Source organism: Dendropsophus ebraccatus, chromosome 10 (genome assembly GCF_027789765.1).
Source record: "Dendropsophus ebraccatus isolate aDenEbr1 chromosome 10, aDenEbr1.pat, whole genome shotgun sequence".
Classification (NCBI taxonomy): domain Eukaryota; kingdom Metazoa; phylum Chordata; class Amphibia; order Anura; family Hylidae; genus Dendropsophus; species Dendropsophus ebraccatus.
In genome coordinates, this window is record NC_091463.1 from 13,929,487 (window position 1) to 13,952,732 (window position 23,246).

The window sequence follows — 23,246 nt, forward strand, 5'->3', positions numbered from 1 at the left end:
GTGCCGACCCCGGACAACTCGGCTCGGAAGATGCAACTAAAAAAAGCCTCTGTGCTATCCTGCGAGGTCACAGCGACTATAAAGGACCACTCCACTTAGATTTTACAGGGAAAGATAATTAGAGGCTATGGTCAAAATGACGGCCATTTTTATTGGCAGCTATTTTAAAACAGCGGCTGCATATTCCCTAGATCGTTCCTGAAAGGGTATGTCCATCTTTGTACACTAAGTACAGGTAATAGAGTATACAGAGATGTGGTGCACTTAAAGAGTTCAGCCAATTAGCAACTACAATATAATACAGGACGTAACTCAGGATCAGTAATGTAATGTATGCACACAGTGAACCCACCAGCAGAATAGTGAGTGCAGCTCTGGAGGATAATACAGGATGTAACTCAGGATCAGTAATGTAATGTATGCACACAGTGACCCCACCAGCAGAATAGTGAGTGCAGCTCTGGAGGATAATACAGGATGTAACTCAGGATCAGTAATGTAATGTATGCACACAGTGACCCCACCAGCAGAATAGTGAGTGCAGCTCTGGAGGATAATACAGGATGTAACTCAGGATCAGTAATGTAATGTATGTACACAGTGACCCCACCAGCAGAATAGTGAGTGCAGCTCTGGAGTATAATGCAGGATGTAACTCAGGATCAGTAATGTAATGTATGTACACAGTGACCCCACCAGCAGAATAGTGACTGCAGCTCTGGAGTATAATGCAGGATGTAACTCAGGATCAGTACAGGATTAGTAATGTAATGTATGTACACAGTGACCCCACCAGCAGAATAGTGAGTGCAGCTCTGGAGTATAATACAGGACGTAACTCAGGATCAGTAATGTAATGTATGTACACAGTGACCCCACCAGCAGAATAGTGAGCGCAGCTCAGAATCAAGCACTCCCAGGATCTATGGCTGCACGATTTTGCAGGTACGCCAAGCAGCATGTCTTACATGGTTTTCAGCCACATTTCCGCCAGGTAGGTTCCGCTATGTGAGACTATACTCTATTAAAAGACCAGGAATCCAGGTTACAGCTGAGTGCTTATCGCTTCCAGCAGTCCAGTCGGTTTTTGCACTTCACACAAGCCCCAGGCTGAATCCTCAGATACCTTGTGGTTCATTTAGTTCGTCTGCTTTTATTTCTGTTGATACACAGCCTGACCATTGTGGGACCCAGGGCAGGGATGTAGTATGTTGTGTAGAATGAGAGCTGTGTCTTCACATCCAGGTAGTACAATGTAACAACCATGCTTCATATAATAAGACCTACAATACATCACCCATACTATCATGATCCCCTAATAGCAGATTAGCTAACAAGTTATTGCCTTCTTTCCTTGCCCTCCCCATATTAGCCATGGGCTACCAGGTAGCATCAAGATTTATTAAGCACAGCGCCACCTGCTGCCTGTAACATGAAAAGCATCCCTCCCAATACAGAAACCTAAAATCTTTTTATTCATCTCATTCTGATTTACACAACAATGCTAAACTGATTGTAAATGCTGTCTACATAGGTGGCCATAGACGTAAGAGAGCTTCAGGGCTCGCGTAGGGACTGAGGCCCATGTTACCTGTTTGTATAGATACAGGACTTGTAATTCTTTAATAAAACTATAAGTTTATTTCATTGATTTAAAAGTAAAAGTTAAAACCGAAGTTTATACCAATAGTTTATAATATTGTCATTGTATTTTGAGCTATGCCCCCTTGCTCATGACTTCGGCGTATCTACAGCCTGGCGCAATGTCTATGGGGATGGGGGCTGAATAAGGCTGATGGTGGGGTACAGAGGGTAAGCTCCATCTGTAGGGTCCTCCCCATAGACTTACGATTAGTAATCCTCCCCAATCAGTGAGATCTGCAGACAAACATCTAATATCTACAATGAACCAACTTCAAAACATGTATGCCAGCCAGCAACTGTTTATGCCACAAACTTCTCATACATTATAATGTAACCCACAGGCAACCAAATGATCACCCAGAGGACCTGAATGGAGGTTCTCATTAAACTGTGCAACTCAGTGTATTCCTGTGGGTGCAGCAGCACCGCACATCTCAGCCCCAAAGTGAACCACCACCTATGAAAACCATTTCTAACTTTATATATTATTAAGTTATAAGGTATATTATAAAAATATAATATTATATATTAAGTTATAATACGTAAAAGAAAAAAAAAAACAAGTCCATCTGTGCATAGTACAATACTTATCCTGTACTGATCCCGGGTGGGGCACGGAATGGCTGGTGTCAAAGAAGAACAGTACCAGCCAGATGATCTTCACTGTTGTTGAATTCGGATGCGGGCGCATCTGTGCGCGCATGCATCCGAATCCACTGCTGCACTGTTTGCACTGACAGGTTCTCTGCGGCCGCTATTCATTGAATAGCAGCCGTAGAAAATTGACATGTGAGTTTTTTGTGGCGCTGCTAGGGATCCCGGCCAAAGTGTATACTATGGGGGTCTTATATTAAGCCCACTCCCCCCTTTTCCAGGCAGGATTAGCTTAGAGACGTACGCCTCTTGGTGAATCCGGCTGGCCAGGCGCACGCATCTGCGCTCGGCGTACCAAATCTACACCTGCAGGCGTAAATCACGATAAATAAGGCACGGGAGGAGGCCACGCCTCCTTCCCACCTTATCACCCCCAAGCTCCGCCAGGCCGCCCATCGAGTGAGCCGGGCGTACGCAGGGAGAGGGGGCGGATCCGTTCCTTCTTCCTGGCGTACGCCTCCAGCGTACCTTTCATAAGTGTCCCCCCATGTGTATACACTCCGGCCGGGATTCCATAGAGGGCAGCACAGCATAAGTTCAGTATTAATCACAGTTGTCGTTCAAACGGCTGTGATTAATACTGAACTTTCGTAGTGTGAACATAGCTGCAGAGCTGCACTCACTATTCTGCTGGCGGGGTCACTGTATACATACATTACATTACTGATCCTGTACTGATCCTGAGTTACATCCTGTATTATACTCCAGAGCTGCACTCACTATTCTGCTGGTGGGGTCACTGTGTACATACATTACATTACTGATCCTGAGTTACATCCTGTATTATACTCCAGAGCTGCACTCACTATTCTGCTGGTGGGGTCACTGTGTACATACATTACTGTACTGATCCTGAGTTACATCCTGTATTATACTGCAGAGCTGCACTCACTATTCTGCTGGTGGGGTCACTGTGTACATACATTACATTACTGATCCTGAGTTACGTCCTGTATTATATTGTAGTTACTAATTGGCTGAACTCTTTAAGTGCACCACATCTCTGTATACTCTATTACCTGTACTTAGTGTACAAAGATGGACATACCCTTTCAGGAACGATCTAGGGAATATGAATAGCAGCCGTTGTTTTAAAATAGCTGCCAATAAAAATGGCCGTCATTTTGACCATAGCCTCTAATTATCTTTCCCTGTAAAATCTAAGTGGAGTGGTCCTTTATAGTCGCTGTGACCTCGCAGGATAGCACAGAGGCTTTTTTTAGTTGCATCTTCCGAGCGGAGTTGTCCGGGGTCGGCACTTCACCGGCTTTGTTGGATGAGTCATCTCTAAAATTTGAGCCATGCAAGTCCCAGCGTCCTCCTCCTCCTGTGCTGTAACCTCAATATGTACGTGAGTTTCTGCTTGGGTGGCCAATCTTATAAATAATAAATTCCGGACAAGCAATGTATAATTAAGGCTGGAAACGTCTCCCTGGATTTAAGGACATCTCTGAACACCTTCGATTGGGTCTGTGGTTAACAGCGTTACCAAAAATCCTTCAAGCCAATTACCGACTGATTGTGGATTATGTAGCCGGCGCTAATGTGATAAGAGGAGACGTTTCCATTATAATGTCTTTCCAGATGTAACCGATCCCTTCACATTATGGGATTCATAACTTCCTTATGGGACATCTGGGCTGTGGACCAGGGACTTCGAAAGGCAATGGATCAAATTATAGCCCTATAGTGATCAATACGCTATCTACCCTATAGGAAGATGGGCTCTTGCCCAAGGGCACACTGCAGTGGACATGTCAATAATTATTCCTGTGGTTTTGGTACCTGCATCCCCATGATGATTGTGTAATTACCGTATATCTTAGAAGAGAAGGCCCCCAGTTTCGTAGGTACTTTGGGCTACTATTGCAATAATTGCTAGAAAATTGGTGCAAATGTCTTATTTAGTAAATATTTTAGACACCTTTAATACACTTTTGCCCTGTACTCAACAAGAAGGTGTGGTCTAGTGGAAAAGGGGAGTGGCTTAGTGGGTCCTATTGAAGAGGCTGTTTTCATCCTATGCAATAGGCCTATCGGTCAGACAGTGAACAAGCAAACATTTCTTCGGGGATCAGGCCATTCCGACATGTCGAAAAATAATCGCCCATTGTCCCTACTTTTCCCCATCTAATAGAGAAAGTGCGGCCAACAGCTGATTGTTATTATATTGTGCGAAAAGTTACATCAAATGAAGGGCACCATGGTGGGTAGCCAGTTTGCCCACCATTGCCTGTGAAATAACTCTCTTTAAAGTGTGTGAGTAACATGTCATAGCTTCCAATGGTGAGAAGAGGGTGGGAAGCTACCCATAGGTCAATTAGGGGAGGGTTTTTTCTGTCTTTTTATATTAAAATAATACATGGGTTCAAGAAAATTGTATGTGTCTGAATTAGGATATTGTCTTGCTTGGATGCTGTTGTAACTTGCATCTGTGACCATAAACTTTACGCTAAAGTCTGAAAGTAAAAAGTGTATGGGGGTAACAGGTGATGTAAGTGGAGAGAGGGGTTGGGCATGATATACTTTTAAGCCCAACCCTATAGTTATGGGAATGATAAGCCGCTGGAGTTGCCTGGCCGCAGCTTATCCTCCTCAATAGGGAACACATAAACATTCGGTCATGTGTATGGGCATAGATAACCTACGCTCCATGCAATACTAAAACTCTGAGCTGTGCCACCTGTGGATTTTGGAGGTGGGGTGGGGGATTTCCTCAAAATTTTTGTTATAATTTCTCCTCATTAGAAGTCCTGAGTAGAGATGCTGAATTGTATCCATATTTTCCGGGACTTCCTAGGGTTGCATCCAACTTTTGCAGCCACAGGGAGTCAAATGCCGAGCATTTGGGTTTGAAGAACGTTGCCAAACCCAAACAGGGAGCTATGGCCCATGGCTATATCCGGGACTCCTTAGGGTGGCATCCAACGTCTTCAGCCACTGGGAGTCAAATGCTGATCGTGCGTATTTAGGGAGCATTACCGAATCCAAACAGTTCGGCATCTCCGTTCAACACTACTCATAAGTCTTTAATACGGGAGCATGTCCACCTACTATTTGTCCTAATGATGTTTTTGAATTGCACCCCCTACAGGTTCGCCCTTTGCTCGCTCCAGCTTGAAAAGTGGGAAGAATGAGAGCTCATCTTACCTCAGACGCAAAGAGAAGATGTTCCGCTTCTTTATCCGCCGTATGGTGAAAGCTCAGAGCTTCTATTGGTTTGTACTGTGCGTGGTGGCCCTGAACACTCTTTGTGTTGCCATCGTACATTACAACCAGCCTGCATGGCTCACCAAAGCGCTATGTAAGTACCATGGATCGGCACTGTTAGCTAGAATTGTGTGATCACCAGAGACGAGCAAACCTCCAGCATGGTCTGGTTCGACTGAATCTGAACTCTCGGCATTTGATTACAGGTCGCAGAAAAGGTTGGGTGCAGCCACAAGGCTGGCTGGAAAACATGGATACAGCCATAGGCCATAGGTAGTATCTATGTTTCCCTAGTGCGGCATCCAACTTCTGCAGCCGCAGGGAGTCAAATGCCAAGTGTTTAGGTTGGAGAACATTGCTGAACCCAAACAGTTCGGCATCTCCGCTCAACACTTATCCTGTATCATCGGCCATTTCAGAAACCGTGTCACCATTTCCGTTTATTTGCCAATGAGCAGGTTGTAAACACATGGCATTTCTTTAGACTCATTATAGGCCCCATCCTGACACAAGATTACTATTTATATCACTAATGACGTGTAACCTACTTCAGGTATAGCGCAATATACATCAAAGTTATTGTTTATGTCAGGAGAAATGTAAGAAGTCATATGTTCAGTGTGGCAGCATGTGTGGATATTGTGAACCTGTAAATTAGTCATATGCAGGCCCCCATTTTGCTGGAAAGAACAATGCGGGGGAATTGGTACATTGTTCACACCAGGAAACCGTTGTGATGGTCTCAAAGTTTTTGCACAATGTGCTAATTTTGTATAGCAAAAAAACACTTTTGCAATTTTTTTCAATAAAACAATTGCTCAAAAATTTGCAACTATTTTTTACCAAACCCTATACAAAAAACATTGATAAATCCCACCCCTACCCTCATATGTGTGGCCAGGAAGTGGTTGCATCATTGATGTTAATGGTTAGAAATAAGCACAACTACAACATGCTGGAGTCCAGTCGCTCTGCATTTGAATACCGTTGGCTGAAGAAGTTGGACACAGCCCTAGGGAGTCCTGTAAAACATAGATACAGCCCATGACCTATGGCTGTATCCATGTTTTCCAGGATTCCGTAGAGCTGCATCCAACAGCCACCAGTATTTAAATGCCGAACCATCAGAATCAAGCATGCTCCAGTTACGCTCATCTCTAGTAATGGTTTGTAAATTTGGAGTATAACAGCGTTTCAGTTGGTTGATGACATGCCTGGTTCTCCATTTACAGTATGGCCGCCTTCAATAGGAAAAATAAGACAACTTCATAGAGTAAATGTTTCTCCTCCCTTCAGATTTTGCTGAGTTTGTTTTCCTGGGGCTTTTTCTGACCGAAATGTCCATGAAGATGTACGGTCTGGGACCTCGAAATTACTTCCATTCATCCTTCAACTGCTTTGATTTTGGGGTAGGTGATTAAGAGAAGGTTTTGTATTATAATACATGTCCACTATAGTCTAATAGTGAGTACCATCAGACAGAACTATGAGACTTTGTTGGTCCACTGAATTTAATGTAACTATCGTGGGTACAGCATGATATGTCGGCATACTAGTCTGCACGGTTGTGGATGTATACCAAAATCAAAGTGTAGTTTCAGATGAGAACTAATCCTAAACTGTGGTCTACAACTTTTCCCGATATGCCCAGTCTGGGAGTCATAGATTTGCCATAAATGACAGCATTACATCCATTACCATTACATCCATCTACTTGTACAACAAATGGCACCATTACTGACACTGACGCTAACGCAAAGGGGTAATCAGCCTGTCGTCCATGTCACAATATTAGAAGCCGATTGTAATTGAATGAGCCGTGCATTTATAAGCACCATAACATACATAGTGCCACGTTACCATTGCAGGTCATAGTCGGAAGTATTTTTGAGGTCATCTGGGCGGCGGTAAAGCCAGGAACATCCTTCGGCATCAGTGTCCTCCGAGCTCTGCGTCTTCTTCGTATCTTTAAGGTCACAAAGTAAGAAACCTGCTTTTTTTGTACAAAATTAGAATTTGCCAATTTTCATACCTCCATATTGTTCATACCTCCATACCTTAAAATTTTCATACCTCCATATCGTGCTAATATACAGTGTTTATTGCCTTTTTATTTCCTCTAAGCCTAACACACCAATAATCTAGGTCTATTTTACTTCCAGATACTGGAACTCTCTCAGGAACTTGGTGGTTTCGTTACTGAACTCCATGAAGTCCATCGTCAGCCTGTTGTTCCTGCTTTTCCTCTTCATTGTTGTCTTTGCTCTTCTTGGGATGCAACTTTTCGGGGGACAGTGAGTGTCTATGACTTTCAGTACAAGTGCTAGTAAATCTTGATTTTTTTTTTTTTGCTTTCTCCAGTTTTTGATTGTAGACACATACGTTGCCTTAATGAAGTAAATTGTGGATAGGACCAATCTTCTTACAGGGGTCCAGGAAGCGAAGATCTGTGTAGCAGTTTGGTGGGGTTTACACTGTAGATTTGGTTCGGCGGCCCCTGTACCTGCCTATGGTACACAGGGAACATAGTAGTCTCATCCCGGCTATTCATTTTCTTCTGTAAATTTGCACTTTTCCCCCAGATTTTACTTTGAAGAAGAAACACGAAATACAAATTTTGACACCTTCCCCACCGCCATACTAACTGTGTTTCAGGTGAGTTATTATGGAAGGCTTGGGCGACGGATGCTTGGCTTGATTACTAGATCATGCACATCTGATACTTTATTGTCTTTTTCCTTGTTGATTTCTTTGGTAGATCCTGACAGGAGAGGACTGGAACACCGTCATGTACTATGGCATCGAGTCACAAGGAGGCGTCAGCAAAGGAATGTACTCCTGTGTTTATTTCATCATTCTGACTTTGTTTGGAAACTGTATCCTTCATAGATTTGAAACAAACACCCACATGGAAGAGTTTAAGGGTAGCTTCACACCTAACGTATTGCAGCGCATTTTCTGCTGCGGATCCGCAGCAGATCCGCAGCAGATTTGGCTGGATGAATGAACACAGCATGAAATCCGCTCTCCGCACTGTCAAATCTGCTGCGGATCTGCAGCAGATTTGATGGTGCAGATTTGATGCTGTGTTCATTCATGTAGTCAAATGTTCTGCGGATTCGCAGCAGAAAATCGGCTGTGATACGGTACGTGTGAAGCTACCCTAAAGTGTTTCAAAAACTTTTCTTCATCAAATTTACAGGCTCCATTGCATTGTCATTTCTTGGGGTCCTCTATATAATAAAAAAGGGGCAGACAACTTTTACAATCTTTTTGCAATTGGTTTGGTGGAGGCTAATCCGGGGTGTGGAGTCTAGGGCTTTCCCTGAAGTTTCCTTCTATTTCCCTGAAGTTTCCTTCTAGAATTAGAAATAGAACCAGAGAGGGAGGAGATGGAACCAGGAATGGAGAGTCCAGGAACAGGCCAGGGTCAGAACCAGAAACATGGAATCAGAGGAAGCGAGGAGATGTAACCAGGAGCCGAGAGTCCAGAAACAGGCCAGGGTCAGAACCAGAAACATGAAACCAGACAGGGCGAGAAGCTGTAATCAGGAGCTAAGGATCCAGGAACAGACCAGGGTCAGCAGAACCACAAACATGGAACCAAAAAGCAAGGAGATGTAACCAGAAATCGAGAGTCCAAGAACAGACCAGGGTCAGAACCAGAAACATAGAACCAGAGAGACAGGAGATATGACCAGGAATGGAGATTTCAGTAACAGGCCAGGGTCAGAACCAGAGACATGGATCCAGAAAGCACTAGGAGATGGAACTAGGAATGGTGAGTCCAGAAACAGGCCAGGGTCAGAACAAGAAACATGGAACTAGAGAGAGCGAGGAGATCGAACCAGGAGCCAAAAATCCAGCAACAGACCAGGATCAGAACCAGAAAGATGTAACCAGAGAGCGAGGAGATGGAACCAGGAACAGATAGTCCAGGAACAGGCCAGGGTCAGAGCCAGAAACATGAAACCAGAGAGCGAGGAGATGGAACCAGAAACAGATAGTCCAGGAACAGGCCAGGGTCAGAACCAGAAACATGGAACCAGAGAGCGAGGAGATGGAACCAGGAACAGATAGTCCAGGAACAGGCCAGGGTCAGAACCAGAAACATGGAACCAGGAACAGATAGTCCAGGAACAGGCCAGGGTCAGAACCAGAAACATGGAACCAGGAACAGATAGTCCAGGAACAGGCCAGGGTCAGAACCAGAAACATGGAACCAGAGAGCGAGGAGATGGAACCAGGAACAGATAGTCCAGGAACAGGCCAGGGTCAGAACCAGAAACATGGAACCAGAAATAGAGCAAGGATTTGTAACCAGGAATGGAGAGTCCAGGAGCAGGGCGAGGTCAGAACCAGGACAAAACAAGTGCAAAGTCCAAAAGCAGACTGGGGCTAAATCAGGAGCAGGAACCAGAGACCAGGGCCATGATTTTTCTTCTGTTGTTTTTATAATGATGGAATTTCAATGAAATCATAAACCCTACATGTGGCATTAGGGGCAATAAAAAGATTCCGGACTGGAAACCTCCCTGGCATCCATTAGTATTTTATGAGGTATATAATAAGATGAGAACACATATTTATGATTGTTCCTTCCTTAACTCCTGACTATAAGATACTCTGTTGAATGTATTCTTAGCTATTGCTGTTGACAATCTGGCTAACGCGCAGGAATTGACCAAGGTATGTGACTAGTTCCTGGGAAACCTCGGCTATAAATAATTTCTCGACCCTCCTGTGTTCACTGTGGCCTGATATGACTGGAGAATGTTCTAAATAGAGATGGTACAGTACAAGTGTTCTGCTGCTCGTCCAGTCCTTAGATCAGGAATACATTAGTAATCGGTGACATTACCCGACGATACCTTACAAGCCATACAGTGCCATGAGTCTGGGTATATATTGGAGGTGTATGTCACACTTTGGATGTATTCATCTAATATACTGCATATTATAAATGCAGTTTAAACACAGACTTCATAATAATTGTTTCTTGATAGAAAAACCTGCCTTTGTCCCTTTGTATCCTGTTTTTACAGAGAACTTCTAAAATGGGGGCTAACTGCAAAGTACCCAATATTCTCAGTAACCTTGTTAACAAAGATGAGCGCAACTCCAGCGTGCTTGAGTCTGATCATTCGGCATTTATTTACCGGTGGGTGAAGAAGTTGGATGCAACCCTAGGGAGTCCATAATACATAGTCTGTATCCATGTTTTCTCGGACACTCCAGGGCTGCAACCAACTTCTTCAGCCACCAGTAATCAAATCCCGAACAATCAGATTCGCACATGCTCGAGTTGTGATCATCTCTACTGGTTACATTGTATCACTAATGTGCCATTACACTCTTTAAAGGGGTTATCCAACACTACAAAAACATGGCCGCTTTCTTCCAGAGATAAGACTACTCTTGTCTCCAGGTCAGGTGTGATTTGCAATTAAGCTACATTCACTTCAATGGAACTAAGTTACAGAACCACACAAAAACTGGACACAAGAATGGTGTTGTCTCTGGAAGAAAGTGGCCATGTTTTTATAGTGCTGGATAACCCCTTTAAGGATTTGGAAATGTGTTGTGTTTGAATCACAAGATTAGTGTTTCCTGTTATAGGATGAGGAGGAGATGGAAGAAGCAACCAATCAGAAATTGGCGTTGCAAAAAGCCAAAGAAGTGGCGGAAGTCAGTCCCATGTCAGCAGCGAACCTTTCAATTACAGCGTAAGGAACCATAGTGTATATTGCCGCCCTCTTTACAGCTATCAGTCAGTGCACCCTCCCCATTCTGACTGAATGCCCAGTCTAGGTACAGCCCCCCAGCAGTACAAAGAGTTCTGCCCCTTGGTGACATCCAATAACTGTAGGGATCAGTAGGGATCATGAGTCCCTGATTCCCCTTTACCCCCTGCACACTGTAATTTATCACAGTGTTCAATTTTTTTAAAGGGAAGTTCCATGTCATTCATGTTTATACATTTATACAGTTAGCATACTTGTCTAAATCCGTCTTTGGGGTAATTTTTAAGAATTATACCCAATTCACATATCCTAGCCGGGTTCAGACGTCATGTCTGGCGATCTGGAGCCACCCTGGATGGGAATACTGAATGTAGCAAAGTATAGATCGAAATAGAGCATGGCACTGACCTATGGACTGTCCGCCATAGCTCCTCTTCACAATGACCACAGTGGAGGGCAACTAAGGACCATATTACATGGCTCAATCACTTTAGTAAATGAGCGCCAATCTGATAGACCAGTGCTCAATTACTGAGCCTAGTACACAGCTCGATTATCGTGCAGCAAGGGATATATATACAGCCCCTGCTGTATATAGTAATTAATAAACTGTATACATTACCTCTCTACACTCCCCATTGTCTTCTTCCCTTCTCCACGCAGCTGCCGGTACAACTTCAGAGCTGGACAGGACGCTCAGCCAATCACTGGCCAGGACGTGACTGCCGTGGCCAGTGATTGGTTGAGTAGCCTGCCACTTTATAGACCGGCTCTGAAGTTTGCCCGCAGATGCGGGGAACGCTGAGAAGCGAAGACAACACTGGGGAGCGGGAAGAGATAATGTAGACAGTTTATTATTTTCCTTATAGAGTCAGCCATCTCTATAGATCAGCCGTCGGCCGCGCATCCCTATTACACGTAGTGATGTGTGCCCGGTGGCCAATGATCATTGGCTGATCGTTGTCCTTAATACACGGCGAGATAGTCTGCCGATTCAACCTGATTCCCCAGATTATCACTCAGTGTAATAGGGCCCCAAGCCGCATCACCTGACCCGGAGGAAGGAGGCACTCTTATGTCACAGCTCCAAGGGTCAATCTCAGTCCAGATCCTGCATACAGTACTGTACCCCCCATCGATCTCTGTATCAGGCTTTTGTATTATGAATAGAGCTGCGGGTACGGCATGTGACCAGCGGCTCTATTCATTCCTATGGAACCAACAGAAAGAGCCAAGTACGCCAAAAGAACACTGTACTCGCTCTTTCCGTTGGCTCTATAGGAATTTATAGAGCCGCGGGTCATGTGCTGTACCTGCGGCTCTATTCATTCTATTCATATTACAGAAGCCGGGGCCAAATACGGAAATCGGCATGGCATCCAAATAAATTAATTGCCATCTATAGATGCAAAGGCCTTATCTGCACTGGTTCACGCCACCAGTACCAGTTGGGAAAGGGGTCCAGAGTGGACAAAAAGACCCAAATCAGTCCCATCTCACGGCCACGCTAGACAATACCTCCGGAGATCACGTATATATACCTATTCCTAATAGACGCCTCACACCACGAGGCTGGGAACAGGACAATCTGTCAGAGCTCCCTCCAGCACATAGAAAGATTAAAAAGCAGATGTGTAAGTCAGATGGGCGAGTATTCCCGAGCAGATGGACGTGGGTTTCATGATGGATGCCGCGAGATGGCTGCCTAACTTTACAATCCAGCCTATATGACTACTGGCGATACGGCACTGCCGAAATAGAAAGTCTCCCCACCTGATAGCATCTAAAACTGTTGGTGTCTAAACAAGAGCGCCCCACCCCCAGACTTAAAAAAACAATACTGGGAATTATAAGTCCTTATTAGTAAATCAGTCTAGCCATTTCTTCTTAAACATATCTGTCCCTAGGAAAGCTGGGTGACCAGTAATATGGCCACTGCCTCCCGGAGGTCCATATATTATTATATAGATTTATATTGCAGTATATATACTCCAGTGTCTATAATATCTTATATAAAGGATGCAGGGGCCAGTAGTAGCATCAGCCCTATCTCAATAGAAAAATGCCACTAATCTGGCATCAACAGGACCTTACAGCTCAGTTATTAGGATTCTGGGTCATTAGGTTCCACATTTCATTTGCTGCCTATTGTGAGACTAACAATTCCTTCCATACTTGTTTTTATCTAGTCAGTCTACTTCCCCCAGGAAAGACACAAAAAACAGGTTTTATATCCGCCTCCCTTCTCCTCCCTTCTGAGACATCTGATGTAAGCAAGTCCCTTACAGGCTGTATCTGCAAGTTTCTTTGTAATGCTGGGGGGTTAATCTGAGGTCAAGTTGCTGTTGAACTCACTGTGATTAACCCACCCAGCATTACAAAGTTGCAGACTGGGACTTGTTTACATCAGCTGTCTCAGAAGGGAGGGTGGAGGAGGGGGTTACGGAGAGAATAGCTCACAAACAGATTTTTGTGCCTTCAGCAGAAAGCAGCAGCTGAGAACTGGAGGAAGGAGACTGAATAGATATTAACAAGTATGGAAGGAATTGTTAGTCTCACCATGGGCAGCAACATATGAAAAGTTATGGAATGTTTGAGCAGAATACCCCTTTAATAATTCGAGGGCACTTTCTGCAGTCGCAGCATTATCAGTCATTATGGTGAGACAGACCCATTGTAGTCTATGGGCCAATGCACATGACCATGGATGCCATGGCCTAGTCTCTTCTCCTCCATCCTGGCTTACAACTGGGCCTTGAATTTACAAGCCTCTAACCTGCTATCTGACTATGATAAGTAATTGGCCAAGAGGGTCAAAGTCCGAGCCCCTCAACTGTAAATTATAAGAACATCGTCATAGCTGATATATTAAGCCGATGATTTATAGTCATAATGGCGACCATTATTACCAATCCGAGACGCTACTGGTCATCCATACACACTCAGTACTGCAAGATGGCAGAAAAAAATTGTACAGTATAAACCCCTGAATCTCAGCTGACAGGATTCTCTGTGAGGTGACGCAGGTCATTCCATAAAAATAAAAACTTTTTGGTAATTTATTTGGCTGCCCGGTGACAGATAAATCAGGTCCCGGACCGCCAGTGATTCCCTACCCAAACAGACAAGATTTACGTCAAGAAGTCAGAGTGATAAAGAGTCTTCTTATTTATTGTTAGAGGATTTAATAAGTTATAAGGTGACAAATTACAGGCGGGCGAGGACGGCACAGGCTGCTCTGGTAGTACGGGCCGTCCGCACTGACTCACCCCCTCATCATCTGACTGATCTATTTATCTACATCAGTTATCCACTCCGTGCCAATGTCCCTGCCCGCCCCTGTACTATACATAGAGGCTGCTGTTCTGAAGAGCTGACACTTTCTATGAGTTGCCTTCTGTTTCTTTTATTTTCCTTTTTTTGGTATTAAAATTATTTAATTTGTGTTGTTTTTTTCTATTGTGGCCATCGTGTTTGTAATTGTAAATCATATGCCCCGACCTGACAGATAGACAAGTAGAGTGTGGCACAAGATGGAAAGGTCTGTAGAGAGCAAACTACACCAATGATTATTTATCTGTAGATAGATATAGGGGATAGATAGATAGATAGATAGATAGATAGATAGATAGATAGATAGATAGATAGATAGAAGATAGATAGATAGATAGGAGATAGATAGATAGGAGATAGATAGATAGATAGATAGATAGATAGATAGATAGATAGATAGATAGATAGATAGATAGATAGATAGGAGATAGATAGATAATAGACAGATAGATAGAAGATAGATAGATAGATAGATAGATAGATAGATAGATAGATAGAAGATAGATAGATAGATAGATAGATAGATAGATAGATAGATAGATAAAATAGGAAATCGGAGCAGCACTTCAAACTTCAAGAGAACAACAGGTGCCAGCGGATCCTGGTCGGGACCAAAGACCGATATATATACTGGAGGAAAATCCACAGCACTCCTTAGTAAATTTCAAAAAGGTGCGGTTTATTCAAAGGACTTGTGCAGCATACAAACGCGACGTTTCAGCGGCTACTGCCGCTATTTTCAAGCGTGCTTGAAAATAGCGGCAGTAGCCGCTGAAACGTCGCGTTTGTATGCTGCACAAGTCCTTTGAATAAACCGCACCTTTTTGAAATTTACTAAGGAGTGCTGTGGATTTTCCTCCAGTAGATAGATAGATAGATAGATAGATAGGAGATAGATAGATAGATAGGAGATAGGTATATAATAGATAGATAGATATTTAGATAGATAGATAGATAGATAGATAGATAGATAGATAGATAGATAGATAGATAGATAGATATTGTTATTGAGTCACTCCTTGCAGTCCTCTCTTCTCTGTCCTGATGATGTGATTTAGGATCAGGTTGTTCCTCGGTCCTCAGGTTCTGTTCTGCCTCCTCTCTGTTACTCTCTGTTTTCTCCTCCTCCTCCTCCTCCTCCTCCTCCTCCTCCTCCTCCTCCTCAGATGATCCTATCCTCCATGTTTGTTCCTCATCCCTCTTCTCCTGTGCTCCTTCTACCACCTCCCTTCTTCCCACACCGCCGTGTCCATCCATTCACCCTCTGTTCTCTCCTTCCTGAATTCTGATGATTTCATTTGATCTTTCTTCTTAGTTTTAGTCGTCATGAAGCAGGAGAGAACCAAAGTTTTACTCCGTCCTTCCTCACTTGTATCCCCCCCCCCCCCTTGCGATTAGGAGGTTCCCGCCTGGAGTAAAACGTTGGTACCTTCCCGCCATCCACATGTCCGCTATGGTTTGATATATTTTGTTTCTCACTTTTTTTTCTTGCATGTGCAGTTTTGTAAAGCAAACTCAAGGTGCAATATCTCGCAGCCCGTCTGTCTCCAACGTTAATTCACCGTGAGTTGCCCTATGTTATGATATTCACTGTGTGGACTTCTGATTTATCGATTTCTAAAGCAAATAAAGAAACTCTTTCTATATATATATATATATATATATATATATATATATATATATATACAGAGCATATATATATATATACTTCTTCCCCTTCAAGCATTCATCTTCCCTGTGGGCGCCAGTGGTTGTATGCCGGGCTGAGCACCGAGATGGTGCTTCATTGCTTCTCTATAGAGTTCCTGCACTCTCACCGCCTTGCTGATACCTCCATCATTCATTCCCTTCCATTTCACCTTTTCTTATTCCTTCTCTTTCATCTATATAATCTGCTCAACTGTAATACCTTCCTTCCAGTATCTCCCTCTCCTACCCCTAACACAGTAGAAAATTGCTTAGACTTGTATAGAGGTTACTGTTATGTCTGTTTTCTTCAGATGTGGCTATAAGATAAGTTTCAATATGTCTGTATGTCTGTTTTCCTGTTTGTCCTGTTAGGGCCTGACCAGTACGTAATGGTTTGTCATTGTACCATGCAATTTTCTCCAACTTTGTAATTGTTTCTGTTTCCAGTAGGTGAATAAGAACCTTCTTTGTTGTATATGTCCTTTATTGGCATAGAAATAACATAGAGGGCATTGAACTCCCCCTTATATTAGCCAAAGTGGAGAGCTTCTGCAAAGAGAGGCTTCAGCTCTGGAGGACTCAGCCTGACCATGTATAACATGGTCACTAATTCATTTCAATGTGCACATGTAGTACCGCACTTGTCCTGCAGTGGCCACTGTTACACAAACACCTGGCTGCCTGCAGTTTCCTCTGATGATAACAGCCGATCACTATAGGGTCTCACTTAGAGAAGGGTCTGCTAAGATGAATTAAATCCTTTAATACCCTATATGGGGAGGTGACTAACGCATTTAGATCTTCGCAGTAAAGCAGTAAGGTGTTTCATAGGCTGGTCCTGTTTTGCATTGCAAACATTTTTGGATCTTTGCTTAGCAGAAGTCCCCAAAGTGCTCAGTAAGACTGGCCTACTTTGTTTTTTGCATAAACTGGATTGTGATTTCAGGAATATGGAGGCCGAGTCACCACCTTCATCTCTTTGTCATGTTCCTTATTCCTGAACAATATCAATGTCTGAAGTGTGGCCCTAGGGGCATTATCCGCTGCCATAAAGGGGGGGACTTGGGAGTGTACAATGGTTAGGTAGATGGTAGGCATCACAGTACCATCTACATGATGGCAGGATACAAGGTCTCCAGCAGAACATTGCCCATCACACTGCCCCCGCCATTTTGTCTTCTTCTGATCTTCTGCATCCTGGTGCCATCTCTTCCCCTGGTAAGTGACGCACACGCACCTGGCGTCCACATGATGGAGAACATGACCCATCAGACCAGGCATCTTCTTCCATAGCTCCATGCTCCAGTGCTGATGCCCACTGTAGACATTTTCAGTGGTGGACAGGGGTCACATGGGCTCTGACCGGTGTGCGGGGCCCCATACACAGCAAGCTGCCACATCCTGTCTGATCTGACTCCTTCCTATCACAGACAGCAGGAAGTTTTTCAGCACTTTGCTCTACAGCTGTCCTGTGGGATTGGACCAGATGGGCTAGCCTTCACTCCCATACACATCAATGAACCTTGGTAGTCCTTCCTTGGCTCATTCGGCCACCACCTACCACAAACACCCACAGGACCGTACATGTTGGAGATACTCGGACACAGTCCTCTAGCCATTACAATTAGGTCTCATATTGTAGACGCTAGTACATGCACATACAGTCATCCTGTCATATGTATATAAGGCAAAGACAAAGGGAAATTGTCATATTTATTAAAATGATTATATTTAATTAATATTAATGACTGTAATTCTTTTCCCCCTTTCAGACAGGAAAGTAATAAGCATGATAAAGTGTACAGAATGTAGGCCTCAGGCCCCTAGCAACCAATGGCAAATGGACTTTTAATTGCATAATTTACTTACGAAGCTTATATCCGATTTCGTTTTGCAGCGCAGAATGTGTCAAAAGCGATATATATATATGTATATAAAGTATATTTGGAGAGAGCGTCTGTACAATACAAATGTTAACGAGCAATAAAGTTAGGTCAAATCACTAGAATGGTTGCCAATGTAATTTTCCTGTCTCAAGTGATGACAGGATCTGTAGACAGCTGTGACAGCAAGTGTTTAACTTCCCTGCAGCGCCACCACAGGGGAAGAGAAGCATTACACAATTCCCATTGAAAACAGTGGTCAGTTGATGGTCCTCCAGAGTGAGAGACGCTCTTTGCAGCCATGTTTTGCCCTTACTAGTAGATGGGAGTTCTGAAATGGGTTTCATACACATAAATTACTGTGTCTCCTTCCCCATCCATTATATCACGTCAGATCCTTTAATGTCACCATTCTGTATTCTGTAGTAAATTCTTAAAATCCCCCCCATGAATATTAAGCGATGCCAGTCTACATCTTGTCAGATGCTCTGTCTGGGGCAATGACTTTTCTCCCCTCTCTTTCTTTTACATGGCGATATTCGTCTCACTTGATAGAAAGGTCTCTGCATATAAACATGTTTTTCGTGGGGGAGTCAACAGCTGCTTTTATTTCCATCTTGGGTTCACGATTCATAGCCGGAGAGATCTCCCTGTGTCTATCAATGCCGTTCCATGTGTGTCTGTCTCCTTCAACTTGTCTTGCTCCTCTGGCTTGCTTGTCAGTCTCATTGTGCGCTGTCTGTCAGGATCCTGCTCTCTAATAGCGCCCGAGGTCTGTGCCTCTGTCAGTCCGGCTTTATGTGCTCACAATGTGAATGTTCTTTTATCACCTCCGGGGCGGATAACTTGACACAAATACTTCCTCAGTTACGTCAAAAGAGCAAGGGCAATGGCCTCTATGGAGGCTGCCGCTGACCCTGGCGTAGCAGTATGGAGCACGTGACTACCATTCACCCTCACCAAGACTGTCGTCTTCTCTGACAGATGCACAGAGACTTGTATGAATTGGAAAATGTGTTGTGATTGTCTATGACTCTTATTTAGAGAGATAGATAGATAGATAGATAGATAGATAGATAGATAGATAGAACTTGCCAAACTGTTCCTGGTGGCTGGAGAAGTTTGATGCCACCCTGGAAAACATGGATATAGGTTGTACCCGTGTTTTTCTGGCAGACCTAAAGCAGCATCCAATTTCTCAAGCCACTGGAAGTTAAAGGGGTATTCCAAGAAAAATTAACTTGTCCCCTATCCACAGGATCAGAATTAAGAGATCATGTTTAACACTAGTTATATAAAATATGAACAGTTTATTATTGCACACATACACTATATCAGTAATCCCCTAAAGACTGTCAGGGCATGCCTGAAGCTGTAGTAAACCTCTCCTGTAGTTACAGGAGAGGTGTACTGTAGGGATTTACTACTGCTCTGAACAGTTCCTGACATAGACAGAGGTGGCAGCAGAGAGCACTGTGTCAGACTGGAAAGAATACAGCACTTACTGCAGGACATGCAGCAGCTGATAAGTACTGGAAGACTAGAGATTTTTTAATAGAAGCAATTTACTAATTTGTGTAACCGTTTTTGGAGTACCCTTTAAACTCCAATATAGATGGCCACTTTAAGGCAGGGAGACAGATGTCAGCTCCTTTGGTTTACCCTCTTTATGTTTCCTACCAGCCCCACAGCCAGGGGCAAAGAGACGATAATAAGACACCGGCTTAAATGAACGCTGGTCATGACACTTTGTCAGCTGTAGAGCCCTGAAGTGCGATACAAGGTAAAACACTTGTCGGACGCTGAAGTGTCTTAAAGCTGTCATTATTATATGCGCAGAACAGATTGCATTGTGAGTGCTGATTTGTGTTTCCAAGGTCGTTGGCAGGAATGGCGAAACACCTCAGAAACAGGTTCTGGGATGCAGAGAGAATGGTAGCTGGCAGGACGGCGGCCTGGCACAATGAGGTGGTGTGCGCTCTGTAGCTCTCCCAGTGCCAAATTGCCTGTCTCACTAAAAAGTAAATAGGAAAAACATTAGATAATGGGATCAGTTCTGGAACGTCCTATCTGGATGGTGGATGGCAGGCTTTAAATATAGAATTTTTCACCTTCAGACGACTTTACATTTTTTGGAACAAAGTTATCCCCCTGCAGCTCTGACTACGTTAACTGTTTTATGGCCTGTGGGAGACCACCGAGCCTTGTGATTATACCCCAGGCCTGTAAATGTTTATTCTCAATGTCTTTGGGTATGTCATAGCTCTATACATTTCCTGCAGAAAACAATCCACTTCTCCAGCACTGTGAGGCCTAGCTGCGGTAGGTACCCAGCCACTGAGCGTTATTAATGACGGCAATCAGGAGCCTGCAGGGGGCCTCATTTTGGTTTTGCAATGGAGCGTTTCCTACTTAGTGTAAGTCACCACTTCATTAGAAGGCTTATTTATAAACCCTTAGTCTAACGTTACTCCATGTAGCTGTCTGGGCATGCTAGGAATTGTAGTTCTACAAGTCACAGGATGTAAACAACAATCCAAGGCTGCCTTTGCAGTGTATATTAGCTATATACACTAGAAAATATGTCAGACATAGCCACATGTCCTCTTCCTTACTAAATCCATCACCCTTCTGGCTCTCACCGAAATCTGGCTACAACCACCTGACACTGCTTCCCCAGCTGCTCTATCCTATGGTGGTCCCCATCTCTCCCACACCCCCAGACCTGAGGCATGGTGGAGGAGCTGGTGTTCTTCTCTCCCCGCAGTGCACTTACCTGGTCATTCCCCCTGAACCCTTACTTTCATCTTTGAGGTTCACACCCTCAAACTCTCCCACCCACTTCTTTACCTCAGAGATGCTGTTATCTATAACCCCCCCCCCCCCCTCATTATTCATCGAGCATAACTCCTGTGCATCAAGCTCGATGTCTGGGGGTTATGCCAGACTCGGACCTTTTACTCCCTATATCTAAGCTCTTACACGCTCCTGTCATCTACACCTCAAAAACATCTCTAGAATCCTTCCTTTTCTCACCACTGACACAGCTCAGACTGTTACTGTCGCCCTGATTCATTCTCGGTTTGACTACTAATCGGTCTTCCTTTCTCTAAACTCTCCCTTTTCCAGTCTATCCTGAACGCAGCAGCCAGGCCCAGCCATTACACTGATGTCTCCCCCCTATGCCAGTCACTGCAGCAGTTACCTATTAAATCCAGAATTCAGTATAAAATCCTCTCCCATAAAGCTCCCCCCCCCATACCTCTCCTCTCTCATGTCCGCCTACCATCCTACAGTTAGTGCAATGATCTTACACTAACACCTTCCATAATCAGAATCTCTCACTCGCGTCTCCAAAACTTCTCTCGTGCTGCACCAGTTCTCTGGAATGCCCTGCCTAAAGATATTAGACTTATTTCCAACACTTACAGTTTCAAGTGTGCCCTAAATACTCACCTCTTCAGGCACGTATATAACATTCTATAAACTTGTCCCCCCTTGTGCTCTCCCCTCACCAACTACTCTATATCTCTGATGGTTCCATGCACTTTTTTCCTGTATTCCGACATTGGCGTGTGACTGGCTCACCCAACACTTATAGGGACCATCAGTGGAGCAGGCCTCTCACTCCTTTTGTAGCTTTATTTATTTTAATTATTTCATTTTGTAATGTGTAAATGCAACCTCTAAATTGTGTATGTACGATTGTGGGCGTGGTTTTGAAACTCCGTTCCATTGATGTAAATGGAACTTAATTGCAAACCTCGCCTGAACTGGAGACAACAGTAGGGGGAAAAGTGGCCATGTTTTTGTAGCGCTGGATAACCCCTTTAACTTTGGCCATAGGATGTTAAGTTACCAGACTGGTCTACCAGAGTAAGATCTGCTCTTTGTGAGCATCCTAATGGGATCTGTAGGATGGGGTTGTCTTCACGATTTTGAGTTATATGGGTCCTCTAGTGTTCTCTGCTTGCCAAACAGGTGACAAATTGTGGCAGGATTTTTATATTGCACAATTCCTCTGCAGGCTGCTCTACAATCCCCAGCTCCTGTACTGGTAGTGCCTCGGAGGTGCCTCGGAGCGCCTAATTGCACTGTCCTTGTTAAAGAAGCCAAGATCTCAAAAATAGACCTCATCACTATGCAAATTACCCTGTTCTTGCCATCTCCTGCAGAGTACGAATTCCCCGAATTCTGCTCCCAGCTTGAGAGCGGCACGTCGCTGGAGCCACTTATCACTCTGTGGGTGACCAGAGAAGGCATGTGAGCCCTATGTGATGGCCATATATATATACACCCAGCCAGTACTGTTCATTAAGAATAATGTGCAGATCAAAAAGCATCCAAATTAAAGTATTGAGGTAAAAGCTCGGCTGGTTATGTAAACCTGGACTCATGCGCTAGTCATTCAATGTGTCTGCATTGCATTCAATAACCCGTAACAATAACCCGTAGGTGGGAACTGGGGTTATTTGATTATTCTGATGTGGCAGAACTGACTTTGTCATTAGGTGCAACTCACCTAGGACTAAAAAAAAGTCTTGGGAATGCACAGACAATGCAGTTCCATAATTATACTTGATCAGAAATAATTTTTTTCCCCCAAAAATAGAAATATTCTTATCCAGTGGTTGTAACTGGTATTGGGGCTTACTTAAAGGGGTTGTCTAGTTTTGGAAACCTATTTTTATATATCCTATCCTAAGGGCCCTATTCCACAGCATGATTATCCTTCAGATTATCGACAAATCGTTCGAATCTAAACGATAATCGTTTGTTTGAATAGCAATTAACGACCGAACGAGAAATCGTTGTTCGTTTAATAAGACCTGGACCTATATTTGCAAATGTTTGCATTGAATAAGATGTCGTTCGCAGTAGTGACTAACACAATAGCGACCACAAGACGACCGCAAGTACGCTCTTAAGTAACGATTATCGTTCCATGTAAATGAGTGAACGATTTCAGGTCTTTCTCTATAGCGGTCGTTGGGATCGTTTTTCGTTAACGATTATGTGAACGATAATCGTCCCGTGGAATAGGGCCCTAAGTATTGCTGAGGGGGGTCTTCTGCTCAGGATCCACATT

General features: G+C 43.8%; 1 protein-coding gene across 4 annotated transcripts in view; it reads left to right on the forward strand.

The window, feature by feature from the left end:
* Positions 1 to 23,246, forward strand: part of CACNA1B (calcium voltage-gated channel subunit alpha1 B) — a 205,045-nt gene that overhangs the window by 121,620 nt on the left and 60,179 nt on the right. For all 4 annotated transcript variants that reach the window (XM_069942883.1, XM_069942880.1, XM_069942881.1 and 1 more), the window contains exons 10-18: positions 5,393 to 5,602; positions 6,805 to 6,917; positions 7,377 to 7,489; positions 7,671 to 7,802; positions 8,091 to 8,163; positions 8,267 to 8,384; positions 10,130 to 10,197; positions 11,128 to 11,234; positions 16,086 to 16,148. In XM_069942883.1, coding sequence (XP_069798984.1) covers positions 5,393 to 5,602; positions 6,805 to 6,917; positions 7,377 to 7,489; positions 7,671 to 7,802; positions 8,091 to 8,163; positions 8,267 to 8,384; positions 10,130 to 10,197; positions 11,128 to 11,234; positions 16,086 to 16,148 — 997 coding nt within the window. The remainder of the gene's footprint in view (positions 1 to 5,392; positions 5,603 to 6,804; positions 6,918 to 7,376; positions 7,490 to 7,670; positions 7,803 to 8,090; positions 8,164 to 8,266; positions 8,385 to 10,129; positions 10,198 to 11,127; positions 11,235 to 16,085; positions 16,149 to 23,246) is intronic.